This window comes from Cyclopterus lumpus, chromosome 3 (assembly GCF_009769545.1).
Source record: "Cyclopterus lumpus isolate fCycLum1 chromosome 3, fCycLum1.pri, whole genome shotgun sequence".
Taxonomy (NCBI): Eukaryota; Metazoa; Chordata; class Actinopteri; order Perciformes; family Cyclopteridae; genus Cyclopterus; species Cyclopterus lumpus.
In genome coordinates this window covers 24,166,983-24,188,262 of record NC_046968.1, presented here as the reverse complement: position 1 = coordinate 24,188,262, position 21,280 = coordinate 24,166,983, and the positions used below count along the sequence as shown (strand labels likewise).

General features: G+C 45.4%; 1 protein-coding gene across 15 annotated transcripts in view; it reads right to left on the bottom strand.

Annotated features, from left to right (window-relative positions):
- Positions 1-633: 633 nt before the first annotated feature.
- The window catches only part of LOC117728629 (transducin-like enhancer protein 3-B), a 28,763-nt gene continuing 8,116 nt past the window's right edge, over positions 634-21,280 (bottom strand). Inside the window, exons 6-22 of one of the 15 annotated variants that reach the window (XM_034529368.1) lie at positions 19,537-19,599; positions 18,730-18,834; positions 14,902-14,940; positions 12,358-12,562; positions 11,825-11,883; positions 9,201-9,323; positions 8,465-8,515; positions 7,903-8,058; positions 6,904-7,039; positions 6,402-6,577; positions 5,795-5,871; positions 5,440-5,689; positions 4,349-4,596; positions 4,002-4,149; positions 3,758-3,908; positions 2,554-2,630; positions 634-2,196 (exon numbers count right to left, since the gene is read on the bottom strand). In XM_034529368.1, the coding sequence (XP_034385259.1) occupies positions 2,089-2,196; positions 2,554-2,630; positions 3,758-3,908; positions 4,002-4,149; positions 4,349-4,596; positions 5,440-5,689; positions 5,795-5,871; positions 6,402-6,577; positions 6,904-7,039; positions 7,903-8,058; positions 8,465-8,515; positions 9,201-9,323; positions 11,825-11,883; positions 12,358-12,562; positions 14,902-14,940; positions 18,730-18,834; positions 19,537-19,599 (2,172 nt within the window). In that variant the 3' untranslated portion in view covers positions 634-2,088. The remainder of the gene's footprint in view (positions 2,197-2,553; positions 2,631-3,757; positions 3,909-4,001; positions 4,150-4,348; positions 4,597-5,439; positions 5,690-5,794; positions 5,872-6,401; positions 6,578-6,903; positions 7,040-7,902; positions 8,059-8,464; positions 8,516-9,200; positions 9,324-11,824; positions 11,884-12,357; positions 12,563-14,901; positions 14,941-18,729; positions 18,835-19,536; positions 19,600-21,280) is intronic. The other 14 variants (XM_034529376.1, XM_034529370.1, XM_034529369.1 and 11 more) reach the window with 14 other exon arrangements.

The window sequence follows — 21,280 nt, the reverse complement described above, 5'->3', positions numbered from 1 at the left end:
CAAAGTGTTTAACTCGCACCTTTTTTTTACTTCAGCTAAAAGATCTCCTCTTTCATATCGGTGTGTGTGTGGTGATAAATATATGAAGTCTTTGTGTCAGGACCATAACATGTAACAGTAACAGTTCCCATTCCCACAAATTACACCTTCCAAAAACTACTTGATTTCTCTGAGCGGTGGCATTTTTGTTTTCCACAACTTCTCCCATTGGAACGGCTGAACCCCAAAGTAAAGGATAAAAGGAGGACAATAGACTATATTAACCTTAATCACTGATTGCACATCCACATAAAGTAAAGGATCTGAATACTTCTGGTTGGCAATGAAGATGCTAATACTAATACTCCATAAAGAATATTTTCTCAGCTAATGCGTTTATTTTTAGTCTTCATTCATTTTATCTGCATGTAAAAAAAACACAAATATCCGTCACGCCGCTTTCCTCTCTAAACGAAGATCAACACAACTTCTAGTTGCCCCCAAACTGCCGAGGAGGTTACGATCCTCCAGTTCTCTTCACATCTCGTCTTTTCTTTCCGTTTGTGAATAATAAAACAACTACAAAATGTCCTCCGCGTCCCGAGTGGTGTCCGAAACCGACTCGGTGGGTCAAGCTCAAGGAAATGGGGCCAATTCTACAAAAAAAACTGTTTTATTGATTTATTAACAACTGTACATTTCTTTTTCAGTGCCGACAGCATTTGCTACATACTTTGGTGTGATTCAGAGGGCCGGCGCTTATCAGCCCCTTTTAGATTTGTTTCTCCTTCTGTGGGAAATGCTGACGGGATCAGGAGCACAGTGTACAACCAGAATTACGCATTGCTTCATACCGTCTACATTGGAGACACTCGACCTGTTTAATTTGCGTTTACATTTTTTTTAAGTGCCGTGCCCTCCGTCCTCGTGAGCGTTTACAGATCTCCGCCAAAACCCAAACATATTCCAGGAATATTGATAAAGATGCAGACGGACGGAAGGATTCCAGTAGCGCAGATTGAACCGTTTTGAGTTTAGTCTGGAAATCGACAAATCAATTCAATTCAATTCAACATCCATATTGCGTTAAGTTAGCAAAAAAAAAGAGAGCACATTTTCATCCAGTTTGTGGCTGCTCTAGTGCTTCTGCTGCCAACTGAGGTCCAAGAGTCAGGCTAAACAATAAACGTTTCCCCCATAATCCAACAGGGTAAAACAAACAGGGAGAAACGGTAGCACAGACAGAGCAGTACACTTTAAAAAAAAAAAGGAAAAAAAAGTCTTTTGTCATATATGAATTAAATTTACATCCATTTCTTTTTCCTGAATCATGGCGTCCTGCTCCGTCCCACAGTGGTCCAAACCAGCCGAGTCTCTGCCGGAGTCAGAGGACTCCACGTGTCCATAGTCCGGTAAGAGCACTGTGACAAAAAAAGGCCTTTTGGAAAAGAAATCCCCACAAAAAACGTCCTACGTACAAGTTTCATGCTCCTCGGTTCGATTTCGGAATAAAAAGGGTCAGCCCCGGAGAATGTGCTTTAAGAAAATCAAGAGTAAAATTGTTAAAAAGTTCTAAACCTATGTTCCGCTTTTCCCCACTCAAATATTATGGCATAAGACAAGAGTGGGCCCAAAAAACAAAAACAAAAAAAATTGATCACAAGTACACCCAGGACATGAAAATATATATATTTTATAATATATATAAAGTGTCTTTTATTTAATCCGATATGTACACTTTTCACAAGACGTCTGGGGCGAGGAGGGACGGGACGGGACGGGGAGGAGGAGGGGGGGGGGGGGTCTCAGAAAATGAAGCGCCGCTTCATCGGGTTTACGCCCAAATATTCTCACGGGGGGAGGGGGGGAGAAAGAAAGTCACAAAAAGAAGAAAAGAAAAAACGTGTAGCCCAAAAAAAAAAAAAGAAAACAAGAAACCTTCCAAAACAAGTACAGAAAACCTTCTTTCCAGCACAAGCATCCTTCGGGCCGACAGCTCCCTCGATCACCGCCAGTTCCGATTGCCAAATCTGGAGTTGATTGTAGCACGTTGTCGTCCACAGACGGCCGTAAGCGTCGTCTCATCAGTGCTGAAGCGGGAGCCTCCCTCTAGTAGATGACCTCGTACACGGTGGCCTTCTTGTCGCCGGATCCCGTCACGATGTATTTGTCGTCGGCGGAGATGTCGCAGCTCAGGACGGAGGACGACTCCTTCGACTGTGGGAGAAAGGAACAAACTCTAGTTAGAGAAGTTTTCATTTTATATGAGTGGTTTCTTGATCGTGTCGTCAGTTTTTATGTAAGACGCTTTAATTAGCCTCCGATTCCTTTCTGCAACCATTGTGGTGTGTTTATGGTTTTGGTGGACACATTTACTGCACGATAAATAGATTTAAGAACATGAACCCAACAAGCACCGCTACTCATAACCCACAAATGAATGAGATACGTTTTTTAGCTTTATACAAGATTCAACATGTCTAAAATAATGACCGCGTGGAGGTCGTGCTTCTATTTTATACGATTTAAGAACATGAAGGTATCTTCTATAATGTGTGCGGTTGTCGTAGTTACCTGGAATATGCTGGCGCCATAAGGAGTCCTCCATGCATTCAGCAGATTGTCTTTCCCCGTGCTCACAAACCATTTACCTGCAAACATAAAAAAACAGACGCCTTGAGAATATTATCTTGAAAATACGAGTGCTGTTTTCCATATTTATAAGTCCAGCGTGGGCTAAAATGCACAATAAGCCAAATTGGAAGACACATTTGTGACTAATAAATAGCCTTATCAATAAACAAAACACCTTATTGGGAGAAAAATACCTTTTCATTTAGAATCCTAATGAAGACGACTCACCATTTCCACTCTGATAATTATTTAAAATCACTCTCTGATTAATTACCCAACTGACTAGTTGGGTAATTAATTGAATTAGTGTCAGCCAGAGCTCTGAAGCAGTGAGCGTCATCTGAATTAACCAGTTCTGCTGCGGGGGTCTCGTGAGGAGAAATGAACACGGAGCGAGGCGATAGTGAAACCTCATTTGTCTGAGCCTTAAACTTGACACCAGCTGCTCTGCCCAGCAGGCACAACGATCTGAACTGAAAAGGCAATGGCAAAATGTAATGAGCATATTGTTATGTGCAATTCAGGCCGTACGGAATAACGCGTGCGAACGTCCGTCTGCGCTTTGAAAAACACATTCCGACTAATATAAAAACGGCAACTTTGCAAGTGACTAAAATCACAGTTAGACGGGTTTAAATCAACATCTCCAGAAACGACTGTAGTCAGATAATATTCATCTACGCTGCACCAATCACAAGACGAGAGAAATACAGGTTCCCCACATTTACCAGCAGGGCAGTAGCTAGAATTTATTATGGTCTGGAGTCAAATATTATCCCAGCAAAAAATTACAGACTCGTCACCAACTAACAAGTCCACAGATCACAACTCAAGACTACATTTTGAATATATTTAAATACCAGAACGTGTGTTATATGACTGTTACGATGAAATGTAAATTTCTTCTCATGTCTTTTCTTGGAAATATTACATGACTTCAACACTGGTCCAATGACTAAGTTGAACTAAATCAAGTTTAAAACACAAGATCACCAGTTATGTCACCAAAACAATTAAAACAACTATGAATATCAAAACCAGCTGGTTTATATGCCATAAACAAGGCCAAAACGCTCTTTTACATTAAAACTTCAAACCTTTAAATCTCCTTGCATAGGTCAGAGTCAAGGAGCCGGTTACTTACCACAGTAGGCGAACTTGAGTGAGAGGACGCAGCTTTCGTGCAGGTGCAGCTGGTACTTGTCAGGCTTGGTGTGGTGCAGCACCTCCACGTTGCTGCTCTCCATGCCCACAGCCAGCCACTCTCCGGTGGGACAGTAGCCCAACGAGAAGATCTGCAACGTGTCAACAAGGGATTACTCGACTTCACTTCGTCTTCACAAACGCTCGAGGCCTCTGTTTTGTGTTTCACAAGCGCGTCGCTCTACCTGCGAGGTAAAGTCGTGTTGCTGGAGCTGCCGTCCCTCCCTCAGATCCCAGGAGCGGACCGTGTTGTCCAGCCCTCCGGTCCACAGTTTGGTCCCGTCGTGGGAGATGTCGATGCAGCTGGCTCCATCTGTGTGGCCCTGGAACTGCCTGGAGGACCCCGAGACACCAAACATCAAGTCAGAAACAGAGGACAGAGCCTTCCATCTTGTGTCTATGACTTTTAATCTTCAAGCACCATGAGCTGCCAGACGCACACATTTCCCCCCCCCCCCCCCCCCCGGGTCAATTAAGTCTTTCGGTCAGAGCCTGAAACGAACCCGTATTGGTAAAAACACTCAGCACTGACCTGACGAGGGTCTGGTTGTGGAGATCCCACACGGCAATGTTTCCATCCGAGCAGCAGGAGAAGCAGACCTTGGCGTCGGGGCTGATGGCCAGCGCGTAGCAGGCCGGAGCGGAGGAGGTGAGCTCGGCCTTTATGCGCGGCGTCTGCGAGGCCAGGTCCCAGATGGTCAGCGTGCTGGCCTCGCCACCCACTATGAGGGTGCGGCCGTCAGGCAAGAGCTTGCAGGAGCGGATGTAATTGTCCCTGTTCTGGAAAGAGAAATGAGCATCGTCACGATCTTGATGCAATTTAAAAAAATGTGAAACATCTACTAGAGTAGGACAATGAGGTTAAGGACTAACTCAATTACAATTCTGTTGAGGAAAAACTCAGGAGATCAGCAGCATACATCATCGGCGTGTCCACGTCGAGACCGTCGCTACTTAAAGGAGCTTTTTCTTTGACAAGTGGAGTTTTTCAGGCTGCCGCCGTCTGTTTCTTGTGTTACAGTGAAGATGTTGATGTCGGCTTTAACAAGAGATGCAGCGAGCGAGTGGGGCTGCAGCTGTTGGCCAGGCTCCAAGAGAGCAGGAAGACAGATCAATAAGACCGTGGAAGCTCTCGGTCGGATTAAAACGGCACCCGGATGGCTTTATAAGACCCAATTGCACTCTGGACGCACCTTTAAGGGTGTTGGGGGGCCGCATGAGTCGGATGGCATGAAGCCACAGTATCAAAATGAGAAATGGGAGGCAGTTGGGAGGAAGTAATGAGCTGGGTAATGGCAGACAGGGTCGACCAATCAGAACATCATTACTCAGCAGGCTTTTTTTTCTTTTTTTCTCACCGAGGATTATTTCAGCACAGCAGTGAGATACTTTGCTGAATTATTCACATCTCTGTCTGTTGGGATCTGGAGTCAGGCTACATTTGATGCTATAAAAAAAAAAATTCTTAATGAAGGAGGCTGATTGCAGAGACCTCGGGAAATGAGTATACATTATGTTTCCGTTCTGGACGGATGGCTTTGAATCATCCACATTAATAACACAGATCTCAAACATTTCCTTGTAAAAAAAAAAAAAAAAATAAGAAAACGGGACGCTCGTTACCAGGCAGTCGAGTTGGGACACTGGGCTCTTGCTGCCCGGCTGGCTGATGTCCCAGATCTTGACACAACCCTTGCCGCCGGTGTAGACGTGACGCGTGGGGTTGCTGATGGTGACGGCGCACACCACTTCTCCGTGGCTCAGCGTGTTGATCTGGCGAGCGTGGCGCGGGATGCCCGGGCCAATCAGCGCATCTGGAGGGAAGGGCACGGGCTGCATCTGACCATCTGCACTCACGTGAAAAGAATACGCTCTGCGGGGGACAAATGAGGGGAGTTATGTTTCAGTCTGTGGCCTGGATGCATATGCTCTCTGTTCGATGGCTAAATCCAACAACAACAAAAGTCCAGCTACTCACGGTTTTCCTCCAGAAATGGACGTGAGGCTGGCTGGCAGGCCTGGAGCTCTCATGTGAGAATGAGGGTCAAACCCTGCCTGCAAGACCAAGAACAGCCAGGGGTTAACAAACAACCAATAACCTGCAAAGATAAATTAGTCTAAGCTAACATTCATATTAAAATATATGCCTCATTTTAACCGCGGAGGCCCCGAGGAACTCTGTGTTTTCCAGGCAAATCCCTTGAAAAGGCGCAGACTCAGCTTCCTCGCATACAGAGAAGCTTTACACAAGGCTACAACATCACACTTGCTAATGCTAATGAAAGCCTGGGAGATTGTCAAACACGGAGAGGCATTTTATTTTAAAAGCCTTTAGAATGCTAACTAACCAACTAGCTAACATCAAAGTAAAGGAGCGAGGCTGCCTTTGTACTTTCTCATTACACACACACACACAATGAGTTGTGGAAATAATGCTTAAGTTTCTCAAAGTCAAGACTCCACAGCCTCCAGCCGTGGAGGATAATTCATACAGTTGTGCCAAACTGATGGAATATATGAATGAATATATATTAGCGAAGAGGAGCCTCGTCGGATTCATGCATTCTGAATACTGAAATACTTACAATTGGTGAGCGTCCGTAGGCGACGGCGGCAGCCGCAGCACTCATCTGTGGAGAAATGAGACCCGGATAGACGCCCGGGCTGGTCAGGGATCCGTTCATCTCGTGATGACCCATCATCGCAAACGGGGAGGCGTAGGAACCCGCGATGGACAGCGGCGTGCGCAGGGCCGGGGCCGCTAGAGCAGAGAGAAGAGCATTTTAATAGAGATGGACGGGAGAGACCATAATAAAATAATTTAAAGAAGCCATGGTTCATCACAGATCGTAGGATGTGCTCAAAAGCGCCACAACTTCTGCTCTGGTCTATAAAACAGGCATCACAAGTTGCTAAAGCCGATTTCAGGTCATTTAAGTGTTTATTTTGTCCGACCTGCATCCTAAAACCTAAAAAGTATCCCGTTTGTTATCGCATAAGAAGAAGGAAAGCACATGGTATGCATCTTTAGAGAAGAATACTTCCATTTTAACTTATTTTCAACAACTTGAGAAGGTGTCCACATACCCAATGCCTCCAAGCCGGGCGGTTTGCCCATCGTGAGAGGCCGGAGTCCTGGAGTGGTGCTGGTTCCTGCCGTCGGAGCCTCATTCCTCGGAGTAGGCGTGTTGGACTTCAGGCTGGGTGTGGATGACTTGTCATTCTGAAAACAGGAATAGTCTTTTAATCTCCTGGTGAAACCTGACTTTGTATCCGCTTACTGAAAGTTGTGAGTTCAACTTCCTCTCAGCCACACAAAATGAAACATGCCAGAGTCAAAAAAAAAATACCCCCATTTTCAGAGAAATCCAGAGTGACAATCTGAGTGGACGGCTCAAGGTAATCCAATCTAACACTGACACTTCATTACAGCAGTGTGTGTGTGTGTGTGTGTGTGTGTGTGTGTGTGTGAGAGATAGAAGTCAGGCTTGTTAAGAGCGACTAGACCAACACGGTGCCCCAAACACTCATAATGAATCCATCTTCCTTCCTTTGCAGATGGAGTACGAGGAGTGGAGGGTTTAGTTTGGTGACGCACGCTAATGAGGGATGGAGAGAGGCCGGGTGTCATAGATGTGGACTATAAGTCTATCCTAATCCTCAGAGAAATGGTTTATGTAAAACCCGATGATTGAGGATTGTTTTAGCCTGGTTAGCGAGCGCTTCGGTATTAAGAGAAAATGGGGGAGGATGAGGCGAGGCAAGAAAAAGGAGGCAGACAGCAGTTCCCTCGCTGCCGCGTCTCTGGGTTATTTACAGCCTCGGGCCGAGGAAGAAATGACCATTTATTGGGTAAGCCATAAAGGAGATTGAGAGGAGTGAGCCACAGGGTTTGATTTCCTGAGAGTGCATCTCTGCCCCTTCAAGCCCCTCACGGCAGCCAACTGCTAAGCCTCCTGCGTATTAGCCCTGCACACAGACACCCACTTCACTTGACAAAATGCCCTTTAGTCTGTCAGTTCACCCTCCACTGTAATGGCCCCCCCCCCCCTTTTTCTTTTTTTTCATCTTCCGTGTGTCACTCACGTGGGCGTGGTCCTTCGCTTTGGAGGACGGCGTGCTGCCCGAGGAGGCGACGGAGGCGGGGCTGTTGGGGGCGGCGTCCTTCTTCAGGACTCGTGATTTATCCAGGCCGTTTTCTGGAGGCGAGTGAGCGGGGCTGACTCGGGGGGTGGCCGGGTCCTGCAGAGTTAAACGAGACAGACGGAGGGCGAGACTGAGCAAACAGACCGAAAGAGGAAAGCCACTGGCGTGTACATGTAGGTCAAACAAACCGGGGCCTCGTGTGCAAACACAGATTAATATACGTGCTCATACTCTCCCTCACACACACACTCACACTTTTCATTCACCTGTCACTCTCTTTTCTCTTTGTATTACTTTCTGCATGAATGGCAAAAGAAATGCAGGAAGCTCTCACACACACACACACACACACAACCAATATTATGACAGACTTTTTGACAACGCCGTGAAAGGTGTTGAGGCTTTCGAACAGACGAGTGACAAACGAGCGCCGTGTTTAGTCTCTGCGCGGCGTTCCCGCTCAGGAATGCGGCGCAGCAGCTCAGATCAAACAAAGTCTTACTTCATTGGAAACGTCCACCACCAAGTCGTCACTTTTGTCTCCGTCACTGTCCTGGAAAACAAAAGGAGGGAGATCACAAACACTAGATCAACATCAAAGACCAGATTTATGGCATTAGTTTATTATTATTCAAGACACCGTGTACACACATTTAATGAGACTTTACAGCACTTTATTTTACAGTTCAATTATTTACAATGCCGTGAAAGTTTCCTGGTTGTGTAACACGGCTGTAATTAGAGGGAACATTTTTATTTTATGTCCATTTGAACCCAAGTACATTCATATTTATTAACTATAGTAAACATTATTCTTCATGTATGTTGGATTGCATTAGACACGTCTTGAAAATGATCAGCTGACGTGCTGTGCGCTGATTAAAAGACTCAAGGAGGCACTAGCTTAGCATTAAATTGGAATTAATTCATTAGAAATGTACCAATTGAACAATGTCTCGATGTTATCTTCAATTAGAGCCAAATTACAGTAAATTACTTCAAGGACACTTACTATGAAATTAGGAATTTAGAGGCACATTAAATTAAGCACGGCCAAAACTGTGTAAATAAAGTGGTAATACACTGGTTGCGAAAGTTTTCTTGCTATTTTTTGGTTTGCTCACACTTAACTTGTGTCCTGAAGTGTAACTATTATGGCAAACACACAATCCCACCCACAGCTAGAGTGGGAGGGTTCAAACGCATTGGCTGGAACAATTAAAGCAATAAACACTCACATATCGGCTCATGCTGTCTTTGTCGTCCACTTTACGTTTCTTGGAGTCGAGGCTGTAATCTGAAGAGCCGCGGTGCTTCTCACTCGCCGCCCGCAGGCTGTCTGATGGCGACACCGAGTTATTCTGCCAACAACAACAACAACAACATGTAGCCAGACCACGTCAGTTCCCCCCGAGTGAGTTACACCTTCACGTCTTAGCATTCTCAAAATACTGCCAGCATAGTAAACGTCGTCTCGCTCCATTTGAACCCATCTTGACATGATACGGAGTAACAAACAGTGCGACGCTGCTGATATTCAGGGCAAGAGACTAAAATAAAAAGAGTAAACACTCAGAAACCAGTAGAGCCGGACACCAAATGGTGCGTTTAAGTCCAGGCATTGTCTCCGGGGCCTTTTTCTCTTTGTCAGAGCAGTGACAATATTGACTGGAAAGCTAAAAAACACACAATGCTCCTGGACTGAGCTGGACTGATTTGGAACAGGAGGTGCAGAAGAGGATTCTTGGACGGCTTAGTCCCGCCAAGGCAGCGGAGCAAGAAGGAAACAGACGAGGCAGCTGAGCAAACCCACAAAACGCCTCTAAAAAAGGCATGAACTCGCCAGCCAGGTGATACGTAGGACAGATGGAGAGAAAATGTGAGGTGGGAGCAGAGTGCAGCATGGGATGTTTGGTGTGCACACACACACACACACACACACACACACACCTCTTGCCTCACAGTGACCTGGTCAGGGACACGCTTAAAACCAAACACTTACATTCCTGACTTTGTTGGTCTGTGACATGCAAATAAATACAAAAGTGACCAAAAATATCTCACAATGTAACTGTTACGAATGCATGTGACTGTGTGTGTGTGTGTGTGTGTGTGTGTGTGTGTGTGTGTGTGTGTGTGTGTGTGTGTGTGTGTGTGTGTGTGTGTGTGTGTGTGTGTGTGTGTGTGTGTACTGTGGCAGATCGGTGACTAAATGGCAGAAAATGACAGCAAAGTTCATGAAAATCAACCAGAATTTTAAAAAAAAGAGGAAGGGAAAGAAAGGAGGCCATTGAGGGAACCTTGACAAGAGTGCAATGTGAAGACACAGAGAGGGTGTTTCCAGCAGAGAAAAGATCCATGAAAGAGGCAAAGTGAGAAAATAAGGAGAAAAAAAAAAGAGGAAGAGAGACAAGAGACAAGAGAGAAAAACAGGAAAGGAACTTGGCAAGCAATGAGAGCGTCGCAGTGTGGCAATGAGTTCTCCCCACTAGTAGGAATGCCTGGACAGGCTGGCACTCTCTCTCAGAAGCTGCAAACGGGGGTTTTGTAGTCTGGGCACTGGCACTGGGGGGGGGGGGGGGGGGGGGGAAGCAATCCCTGAGGCTAGCCGACGCTGGCAGGCGGCTCAACAAATCCCTGCCTTCATCAGAAACAGACAGAAGGGAGAAGGGAAGATGTCCGACTTCTTGACTGCAAATGACGGGAAGAGAAAAGGTCGCCGCTTGAGTGGTACAAAAAAAAAAAAAAAAGAGCTCCGAGCCGAGTAGAGTGCCGATAAATAAAAAATAAAAAAAACACACACACACACACTGAGGTTGGGCAGTTAATGGCACCCTTTCTGCCAATTTCACGTCCCTTCTTGTCAGGTCAGAGTATGGAAATTTGGTCGGCTACTGCCGGGGAAAAAGAAAGCCACACACCGAGTTCGAGTCTTGGCTCGGCGTGAAGATGTCGTCTGACTGTCTCCTCCAGCGTTACAGCCCGTCTGTGCATCTGAGCCCATGACCTTTAAAGGATTGTTAAGACTCAATAACCCTGCAGTTGCCTCCAACTCTGGTATCAGATGACCTGAGACAACATTACAGGAAGACGCCGTGTGTGTGTGTGTGTGTGTGTGTGTGTGTGTGTGTGTGTGTGTGTGGTGTACTGGAAAGAAGAGATGGGGGAGGGTGGTGAGGAGATCAGGTGAGGCCGTATTGGCAGCCGCTCGTCACCATCATACGAGATGGGGGACGAGTTTGGGTTCCCTTCAGACATGAGTGGTCTCATTCAGGGTGGCCAGTCAATGGGAACTCAATCTGGCCGAGCAGATCCAGCAGAGCGTTACGCTCCAGCTAACTGAGAGCTTTAAGCCAGTCCAATAAACAAGGACTTTAACATGAGAAGGGGGAGATAGAGAGATAGAGAGATAGCAAGAGACAGACAGGGAGAGGGGAAGTAAATATGAGAGATAAGAAAAAAGGTATATGTGGGAAAAGGAAGAGAGGAAGGTAGAGCACAGGACACATGCAACAGTGAATCCTCTAAAGTGGCGAGCGAAGAATAGGAGGGAGAGTCAAAGTCGCTTTTAATTGTGCAGAAATTTAAGGAGCTAGCCCTCTACTAATCCTCGCCCAGTGATTGGAGTCATTTTCCACCTGGATTAGATGGCACTGGCTTATTTGGCCAGACTTCATTATAACCCCCCACCCTTTCTCTACACCCGCCCGCCCACACAGAGGACAACAAATGTGTGTCTTCCTGCACAGAGAGCACGGATTTCTATTGAACAGCGGGCTTAAGTCTACGTAAAGCACACCTCATCGCCACACACAGGGAGCCGGAGAGCGGCAGACACAAAGGAGAAGGAGAGTCAACGTACCGTGCTCGACTCGCGCTCTTTCAGGGAGTTGGCCAGAGGCAAGTGAAAAGATGAGGGGCCAGGAGGGAGACAAGCAAGAACACAAATTAGTATGGGTGTCACCGCGACTCGGCGCTCTGTATCAGATAACAGTTATTCAATTATTATACGGCGAAAAGATTACTCTCATGTCTGTAACACTTTCTAATGAGCTGCTTTCAATAAAAAGGGTTCAGAAATTGTAACTAATAGCTTTTTTTAAATTATTTATTAATACTTTAGGAATTAATTATAAGTTGTTGAGCATCTTAGGGGGTTTTTCTGCGCAAACTAAAACCTTTAGTTTGTCAAGTAGACAGAATGTTTGACCTCTGACCTTCTGGAAAAGTGCTTTGGGATATGAAAACATGTTTCTGTGATGGATATACCCAGCTGGTAAAAGCAGTTGTTGGCCAAAACAATCAGCCGTCAGTGCTAAAATGCTGCAGGCTGTGTGTGTGTGTGTGTGTGTGTGTGTGTGTGTGTGTGTGTGTGTGTCAGGCAGTGATCCTCACCTCGGTGCTCCAGGTCGTGGTGGTTCTTCTCATCCTTCACAGGCAGGTGGGCCTGGCTGCCGAGAGCACCCAGAGCCAGCAGGCCGGCGCCGGCGCCCGTCACGGGGGGCATGCCGGGCGGCTGCAGGCCTGAGGGGTGAGGGGGCAGCTGGACCTGGGGGCCGTGGGCGGCGTGAGAGAGGTGCTGAGCCTGGAGCTGCTGCTGCTGTTAACAAACGCAGAGAGACAAGACAGAGGACAAGTGGGTCGGCTGGGCAGTGCAACCGTGAATGACCGCACTCTACTCATGCATTAGAGCTGGCTTTGACAACATTTAGTTCAAGGCCAAACCATTTATGCATAATAGCAGACCGACGGTGACTGCCAACATGCTGATCCAGCTCATTCGCTGTCTGAGGGGGAAACGGACTGTGTTCGTAGCTGTAGACGTACAGTACGCTTACGTCTGGCTGAAAGTGTGGGCTAACTGGGATAACACCAGTAATGGATTCTGTTTCAAAGTAGACCACCGCTTAGAAAATACAATCTAGCCGGTTTATCACATGACATCTCAAAGCAGTGCAAAGTAGGGCCGCAACTAACGGTGACTTTCATGTATCTTTTCTGTGCATCATTTAATTTGTTAGTCCAGAACCAAAAGTGACGCGTTAACATCATTTGGTTTTGTTTGACCCAACAGTCTAAATGTACAAATGTATTCTATTCACCAAAAAAAAGATATAAAAACAAAAGAAAAAGCTGAAACCGGAGAATATCCGATATTGACAAATCAAATCAGAATGGCTGTGAGCCGAGAGTGCCTCCAGGTGCATCTTACAGACCGGGGACTCTTTTCACACCATGAACTTCCCTTATTAAAACACTGCTGCAGTGTTTTTAAAAAAAAAAAAAGAAAAGGGTGTAGAATTTCTTATTTACGGTACGAGACCTTTATGTGACTCAACAACATGCCACCAGCGTTGATACGGAGCAGCTTTTTTTTATTTAATTTTTTTATTGTTGCCCTTTCCCAAACCAGCGCGTTTCAAATCATAGTTAGGTTGCTTAAAAAAAAAAAAAAAAATCAATAGGTCTACACTTGAAAACCTCAAAAACCTTTCAACGCTCTGGAAAAAAAAACGGCGCAAACACGCCTGCTCCTCCAGCAAAAAGCTGTTAAACACAGACACCGTGGAGAACACACACACTTCCCAAGAGGCCGCGGATGTCTGTGTGAGAGCGGCAGCCGGAGAGGAGCGAGTAGATAGACAGGAGTTAAAGAGCCACTCAAGCAAGAGGGAAGCAAGTGCTTTAAAACAAGGTTAAATAACACTTAGCACATCCATCAACTGACTCTCCAAAGAAGAAGAAGAAAGAAAAAGGAAAAAAAAACACATGATTGCTATTCTGCTCGCCGGGTAGAACTTCAATAGCCTCATCCATACATTCATTACATAAAATGGAGAAACTAGACGAGGGTATATCTAGTGGCTCCCCACATTTAAAGCTTTATTTAGCAGCTGGCCATTATTCAGTCGGCTCGTTGTGTCGCGCTGGACCTGGAATCGCACGATGGATAGAAGCAACTGAAGGGCGGCATTGTTAATCGATATTGTATTGGTGTGCCGAGCGGCCTATTTGTTGAGGGGAAAGAAAGAGGGTAAAAAAAAAAAAAACGGAGAGAGAAGGGGGAGGGGGAAGGGGGGGGCAGCCTGAACAAGAAAAAGGAGGGAGAGGCAGAATCAGAAAATAACAAGAGAATGAAAGAGAGCGAGAGCGAGGGATTGAGTCAGGGACGTCCCTATTGAGTGTGCCTAATGAGGAAAAGCGTGCAGGGATCATTATCAAGAAGCCTCATTAACGAGCTATGGCTGAGGAGAGGAGGGAGGGGGGGGGGGGGGGGGGGGGGGGGGGGGGTGGGGGGGGGAAGGGTGGGGGGGGGGGTCGTGGTGAGAGAACGAGAGAGCGAGAAAAGAAATTCAGAAAATAAATTGCTTCCAATTCAATATTCATGGATAAAAAAGGAGCTGGCTTCCTTTCACACTTATCTTTTTTCATTATGTGTAAATGCCGCCACAGCTCAGGCAACTTCCACAGGAAACAGGCAATTAAAGTTAACTAGGCGAAGCCGGCTCCCTGCAGAACGGCACTGTCAGGTGGAACCAGCGTCAACAGCACCAGCACATACCAGCTGGCAGACCGGCTTAATAAGTCTGGCAATGAGCGCCGCGTTGCCTCCTTATCCCGAGCTTTACGACAGCGCCTCGTATTCTCTTCCTGAGATCGGACTGCGTTCCTTCGCTAAAAAAGGATTGAGATTCTGGAAAATGGCTAATTTGGAGGCTAGAAATAACGTCAAATCTGAGACACCTTGAGAGAGGCGGACAAAAAAAAAAAGAAAAAGAGGACAGGATGCCAAAAAATATCCAAAACACACCCCAAGAAAAAGAAGAAAAACACACCGGCCCCCCCTTCACAAAGACACATGTTAGACTGCCAGCAAGCAATTGAAAACACTTGGTAAAAACAGAGTGTGTCTCTATGTTTGGTGACCTGAACACTGACCATGAAGGCTGGGTAGACACTATGAGGCGGCTGCTGCTGCTGAGTCAAAGGAGAGAGGAAGAGGAGAGATTCAGCCAGAAATGATACAAGCAACAAAACTGAAGAGGACAATAAAAAATGTTGTAAAAAAAAATTGTTCCACAGTGAAAAGGTGACGTCTTCAAGTTGCTTGTTTTGTGCAATCAACAGTCCAAAAATGCCCAAATAGTAACGAAAACCATCAAATATTCACATTCATGACACTGAATCATTCACTTATCAGAAATATTAAATACATCTCATGTTGATTGAAGATGCATGGGAAGATATAAAGCTTGCAATGTGTCACAACTGCAGGTTGTAACTAACTTATTTTTACACTTATTCATGTAGCTCAGCTAACTTTTGACTGACACTCTGGTGCGTTTATATTCATATATATAATTAAAACATGTTTTATACAAATAACCACTGTAGATTATAAAAACTAAAGTAAAAGAACAACATTTAGAATTGTGGACGGCTCAGTTGAAGATGGTTTTTGGGATGGTGGTGAATAAAGTTAGTCTGGAGCTTTGTTATATAGTTATTATAGTTCTTTGAAAGATCTGAGTAGGTGGGTTTTTAAAAAAAAAAAAAAGCGGATATTGGAATCAACTCTGTTTATCAACTAAAACTAATCTTTTCCTCCAATTTAACACAATACTTTAATAACGCAATAAGCTTAATTCATCATCAATTCCCTCTTAAAATAAAGCTGGTGATTCCTGACTATTGTCTTATTGTTAAATATCAAATTAAATTAAATAAGGGCCTGCTAATAAAAAACACCCAATATGATGGCTCCATGGAACAGACCGTAATGTGTAGATGCTGAAAAGTCACACCATGTGTACGTGTGCACACTCTTACTTTACAAAAAGCCTACACACTCAAACTGGATGAAAATATGACCGTTTTTAATAAAGTAAATATACACATGCAAATAAAACATGCAAACTTGTGACAGAGATCACTGTTAGCAAAAAAAAAAAGAAAGAAAAGAAACCAGGCAGAGTAACTTTACATTGGGTGCTCCACATCATTTGAATAAGGGTTGGCGGTGAGCAGCACGCCACCTAGAACCGACTCGTTAAACAGTATCAAAGTACAATCTTGTCTCGGTTAACATCCCGGAGGAGGCGGGCGGCGGCGGCGGTTTCGACATGAGGAAGCGCCGCCGTCAAATCACACGTCGCCTCGGGCCAAACTTATGCAAAACATGTTGCAGGATGGGGCGAGACTAGTTTGCATCTTTGTCTTCACACGGTTCTGCCCACTCAAGTCGAAAAAGGTGACGTGCGTTTGTGTAGTTTAAAATGATGGAAGCAATAAACATTTACAAAAAGCATCAGATTACACTTTAACTACTAGTTTACTAGTCACAGGGTTGTTGTTGTTGATGTGGTTGTTTTGGGTTTTTTTTTACACGCCAGCAGTCAGACAGCCATCACATGATCGGGGGACTTTCACTTTGGTTTCGAAATCCAGGAGGATTTTTTTTTTTTTTTAAATAGGCTACATTTTAAACTAATAAAGCATATATTATTTTTTTTTAAATTCAACCTTCAAGTGTATTAAAAATCTGAAAATGGTGAAGAATGTCCATGTTGGTGTCCTTGAAGTCCCCATGTGGCCACCTATTGGCTCCATCGGTCGACTCCAGCTGGGTTAGCAGACCGTTGGGTGTTTGGGGGACTTTAACACAACGTGCACATTTACTGCGTCACAACGCGTGTTAGTGTTTGAGAGTCTGGACTCAAAACCTATTTTCTGACGGAGCTGCAGCAGGAAGCTGCTCTCTGAATATCACTTTAATGACAAGAACACGACAGCAGCACCGCCCCTCTGACACTGAGGGGACATGGAGATTGATCACCTGCCATGTGTCTTTGCCCCTATAATTAAAGTGTGTTTTCCTGTGTGTGTGTGTGTGTGTGTGTGTGTGTGGCCCTGCCCACCCTTAATGATGGCAGGGTCACTCCTGTTGTTTCACTGAGCTGGTTGAAAAAAAAAAAAAAGAAAAAGGAAACAGGAAGTAATTACCTTGAAAACTGGAGGTTGTGCTCCTGGCTCATTTACCTTAATCGAATTTCGATATCTGCCTCTCATTAGACTTGACCCCCGACCAGTGGGACTAGCCAACCGCTGACTAACCTCTAACTACAGAGGGCTAATCAAAAGGGTCAGCTATCCATCTGCGTCCAAGCTGGCCATCATAAAGCAGCTAGGCTGATAGTTTTTTAAATTAAAGCAGATGGAAGACCGAATCACTTAAAAGTACATTTGGCCGGAGCAGTTTTAGTGTGCGTTTAGGGTTGTGGCGACAAATAAAAGATCAATTCAATTTTTTTTTCAAGTGCTTTACTTTCCTCTATTAAAGTTTAGAGCACTGCAGATGCTCTCAATTGAATCAAACATAAGAAAATGTAATTTAAATAAAGTTTGGGGGGGGGGGGGGGAACCAACCGAGTGAAAAAGCCAAAAGTACCCAAAATATACTGAGAAACACATTAATACTGGACATAATGTTGTGTACACGTCATGCTGTTCAGACCATAATTACAAGCAGCCGAGTGGGAAAATAACGTTAAAAGTCCTGGATATCTCCGAGGGAGTTTAACAGCTACGACGTCTCCCACTCGGCTACAAAACCAACATCACTGGAAGTTACACAGAAATAAAAAAGACAATATCATCATCACACCCACAGAATCTACTTGGCTGAATGCATTCGTCTCATGTGATGATAAACTTAACCATTTGGACTGTTGGTCGGACAAAATAACCAATTTAAAGACGGCACCCGCGGGGTCTTCACAAACTGTGGCATTTTGGGTTATTTTCTGACATTTTATAGACTAAATTATTCATTTATTAAATCAAGAAAATAATTGGCAGATCAATCAAAAGCAAAAAAAATAATGGTTGGTTACAGCCCTAGCAACAACAAAAGCAGCTCATTTTAGGCTGTTATTTATAGTGTGACTACAATGCTAGCAGTGCGGGAACGCTCCGAAGTCAGAATGACGGGAGTTCTTCCTTCCCTGCCGACATTGTGTGGCTGCAGCCTAAATCCATCGCCCTCTACACCTTTACAAAATGTTCGGTACCGGCTACGTGCACACTGCTGTAATCTGTTACAATCACAAAGCGTGTCCCAACCTGACCACTCTAATTCCTCCTGCTGCTGGGTCAGAGGTAAAGGTAAGCCCGTTAGCTGAAACCTTTTAAGTGCAGCCAAAGTGAAATCAGAGAAACACCATAATCTGATCCCAGCCTGGACCGTGTTACTGTATATCAGATGTTCTTTGACTCTGCCTGAGGAGAAGGAAATCAGAGCACAGCTGCTGTTATGAACTGCACGCAGCGTGCTGACAGGTCATGGTTAACCAACAATCAAGAGACATTACAACCGGTGAAGACCATATTGACAGCATCATTGCAAACTTAAATAAAAAAACACAATAAACCACTAGAGACGGGGGGGCAAGTCTGCACAAGTGAGGAGGACGCGGTGTGCTGGTTGGTATTCAGGCCCAAAAAAAAGCCAGAGACGGGAGGAAGAAAGCGGCCACAGATTAATACACTAAGCTACTCCTTTTCACCCCCATTTCTCTACTGAATCCATTACCCTTTCCCAAGTTATCCTTGACATGCGACACTTCAGCTGAGGCGCATAAACCCGTAAGCTTAATGTAGCACACTTAAATAGCAGATTTGTCCATGGTGGAGCGCCCGGCCCTCCTATGCGTGCAGTTTTGCCCCCGGACTCGGGTCAAATGAAGTAAGAAAAGGGGGTATACACACAGTGAGAGGCAGATTGGGAAGTCCACGTACCCCGATGATCGCATTCAGCTCAGTCATCGTGACCTGCTTGGCCCGTTCAACAGCCTGAGCCACCTGCTGTTGATGCTGCAGGACACAGAAACACAGATTAGATTCCTAATGAAGAATTCATTAGCACATATGCAGGCCTGGACTGACGGTTCACCTAGCTCTTTTAGCTGAAGGGGAGGAGGAGAGGGAGGGGGGGGGGAATGTGCTCGATAATGCACAAAAGTAATTTAATCCTACTCAAAGTCAAAGCAGACCTGTAAAGACTCGTCGTATTGTTCAATGGGATTTAAGAGGGGTGTTAAAGATGAACCAAGGCTCCATCAATCACTGTGAAGAATTTAATCAAGGATATATCAACCAATAAAGCGCAAACTTGCTGCAACAGTGTTGTGTAACAGTGTTTGTGTATCCCTGAGGCGGGATTTACATCCATGTGGGTGTTTTCAGCAGCTGGACTCATTTCTTACCGTAAGAAATTAATTAAAAAAAACTGACATCTCGAGTCAGATCGGGACATTTTAGTTTCCTACTTGATAAAGTTCCTTGCATGTTTATAAAGCCTTACATTGCAGAGCAGCACAAATACTCGTCTTTATTTCATTTATGATTGCGCTGCATTATTTTGAAGGGGTTGTGCTGCCACAATTTAAAATTCAAAGAATTGCTTAAAAAAAGGGGGTCTCTGCCCAATCGTCGGCCTCACAGTTTCCCGTGCAGTTAATCAATAAAAAAAATTATTCTCGCTCTTAAAATGCAGCGAGCTGGAGTGACACTCACCTCTTGTGATAAGAACGGCATGATCTGAGCCAGAATTGCATTGAGACGTTTGGCGATCTCAGTCTGTTGGGGAAGAGAGAGAGAAAATGATACAGTGATAGTTTCTGTACAGGCAACACTACAAGCTTTAACTACCTTTAAAACAAAACGCTGTGCATTTGTGGACACACACACACACACACTTGCAGCATCCATCTGGACAGACCCTTTCTTAACTAAATTGGGACCGCCTTAGAACAAATGTACTTCCCCCTCTCTCCGGCCTCCATTAGACTCGGGCCTTATTTCATTATGAGGCTGAAATATGCTAATAACATCTGGCTGGAGAGACCGTAATGAGGTCCATACTTCATAATTATGGCCCATGGAGAAGGGCGGGGCAGACTGGTTAACTCTCCGGTTCTATCTATCAGAGGCATCTTTGGTATCGACCACAGAATATTATCTGGGAGAGTAAGACGATACTGCAGGACTCGACGCACAAAGAGCACTTTACAGCGCTACATTTGGACAAATGGACGCGCTGCCCGCCTACCGCACTCGAATGTCCCAAGACATTTTGCCCAAAACCCATTTCCTTTTTTTTTTTAATCTGTACTTTCCCCAGAAAGAGGAGGGGAAGGAGAGGAACACAAAAGGAGAAAGCATAATAAAAGGCGAAAGGGAGGGCGAGGGGGAGATGAACACTGAAGAGAGAGTCTGATTTGACGCTAAGGTAATATAGTTTGACTGAACCGGGGGAGGGGAACTAATTGATTCTGAGAGATTATGGGTGGAGGCCCAGCAGGTGTGTGTGGGGTGGTATGGTGGGGGGGGGGGTCCTGAAGAGGTCCTTCCCGCCGTTTTATACGCTGCTGCATTCCACTCATTTTCTCCCTTAACCTTGTTTGACTGTGAAAGGGTGAGGGGAGGAGAAAGTGGAAAAAGGGGACAGGAGGTGCCGGTGGCCTTTTGCACAGCTCTCTGTGTGTTACCCTTTTCATTTTGGAGGCGGGTAGACGGGGAAAAAAGAAGGAGAGAGAAGAGGAGGGGACGGGCCTTTGCTGGCCTGTCAGGAATTATCTCACAACCTCCTGCGTGACCTTAGACGCACTGTTCTCTCTCTCTCTCTCTCTCTCTCTCTCTCTCTCTCTCTCTCTCTCTCTCTCTCTCTCTCTCTCTCTCTCTCTCTCTCTCTCTCTCCTCTCTCTCTCTCTCTCTCTCTCTCTCTCTCTCTCTCTCTCTCTCTCTCTCTCTCTCTCTCTCTCTCTCTCTCTCTCTCTCTCTCTCTCTCTCTCTCTCTCTCTCTCTCTCTCTCTCTCTCTCTCTCTCTCTCTCTCTCTCTCTCTCTCTCTCTCTCTCTCTCTCTCTCTCTCTCTCTCTCTCTCTCTCTCTCTCTCTCTCTCTCTCTCTCTCTCTCTCTCTCTCTCTCTCTCTCTCTCTCTCTCTCTCTCTCTCTCTCTCTCTCTCTCTCTCTCTCTCTCTCTCTCTCTCTCTCTCTCTCTCTCTCTCTCTCTCTCTCTCTCTCTCTCTCTCTCTCTCTCTCTCTCTCTCTCTCTCTCTCTCTCTCTCTCTCTCTCTCTCTCTCTCTCTCTCTCTCTCTCTCTCTCTCTCTCTCTCTCTCTCTCTCTCTCTCTCTCTCTCTCTCTCTCGGCACGGGAAATTAATGAGGGATAACTGGGAGTGGGGGGGGAGGGGCGGTGGGGGTGGCTGACAGAGAAAGAGGAAGCTCTATGGAGACTCATAAACCATCATCATTAGCGGG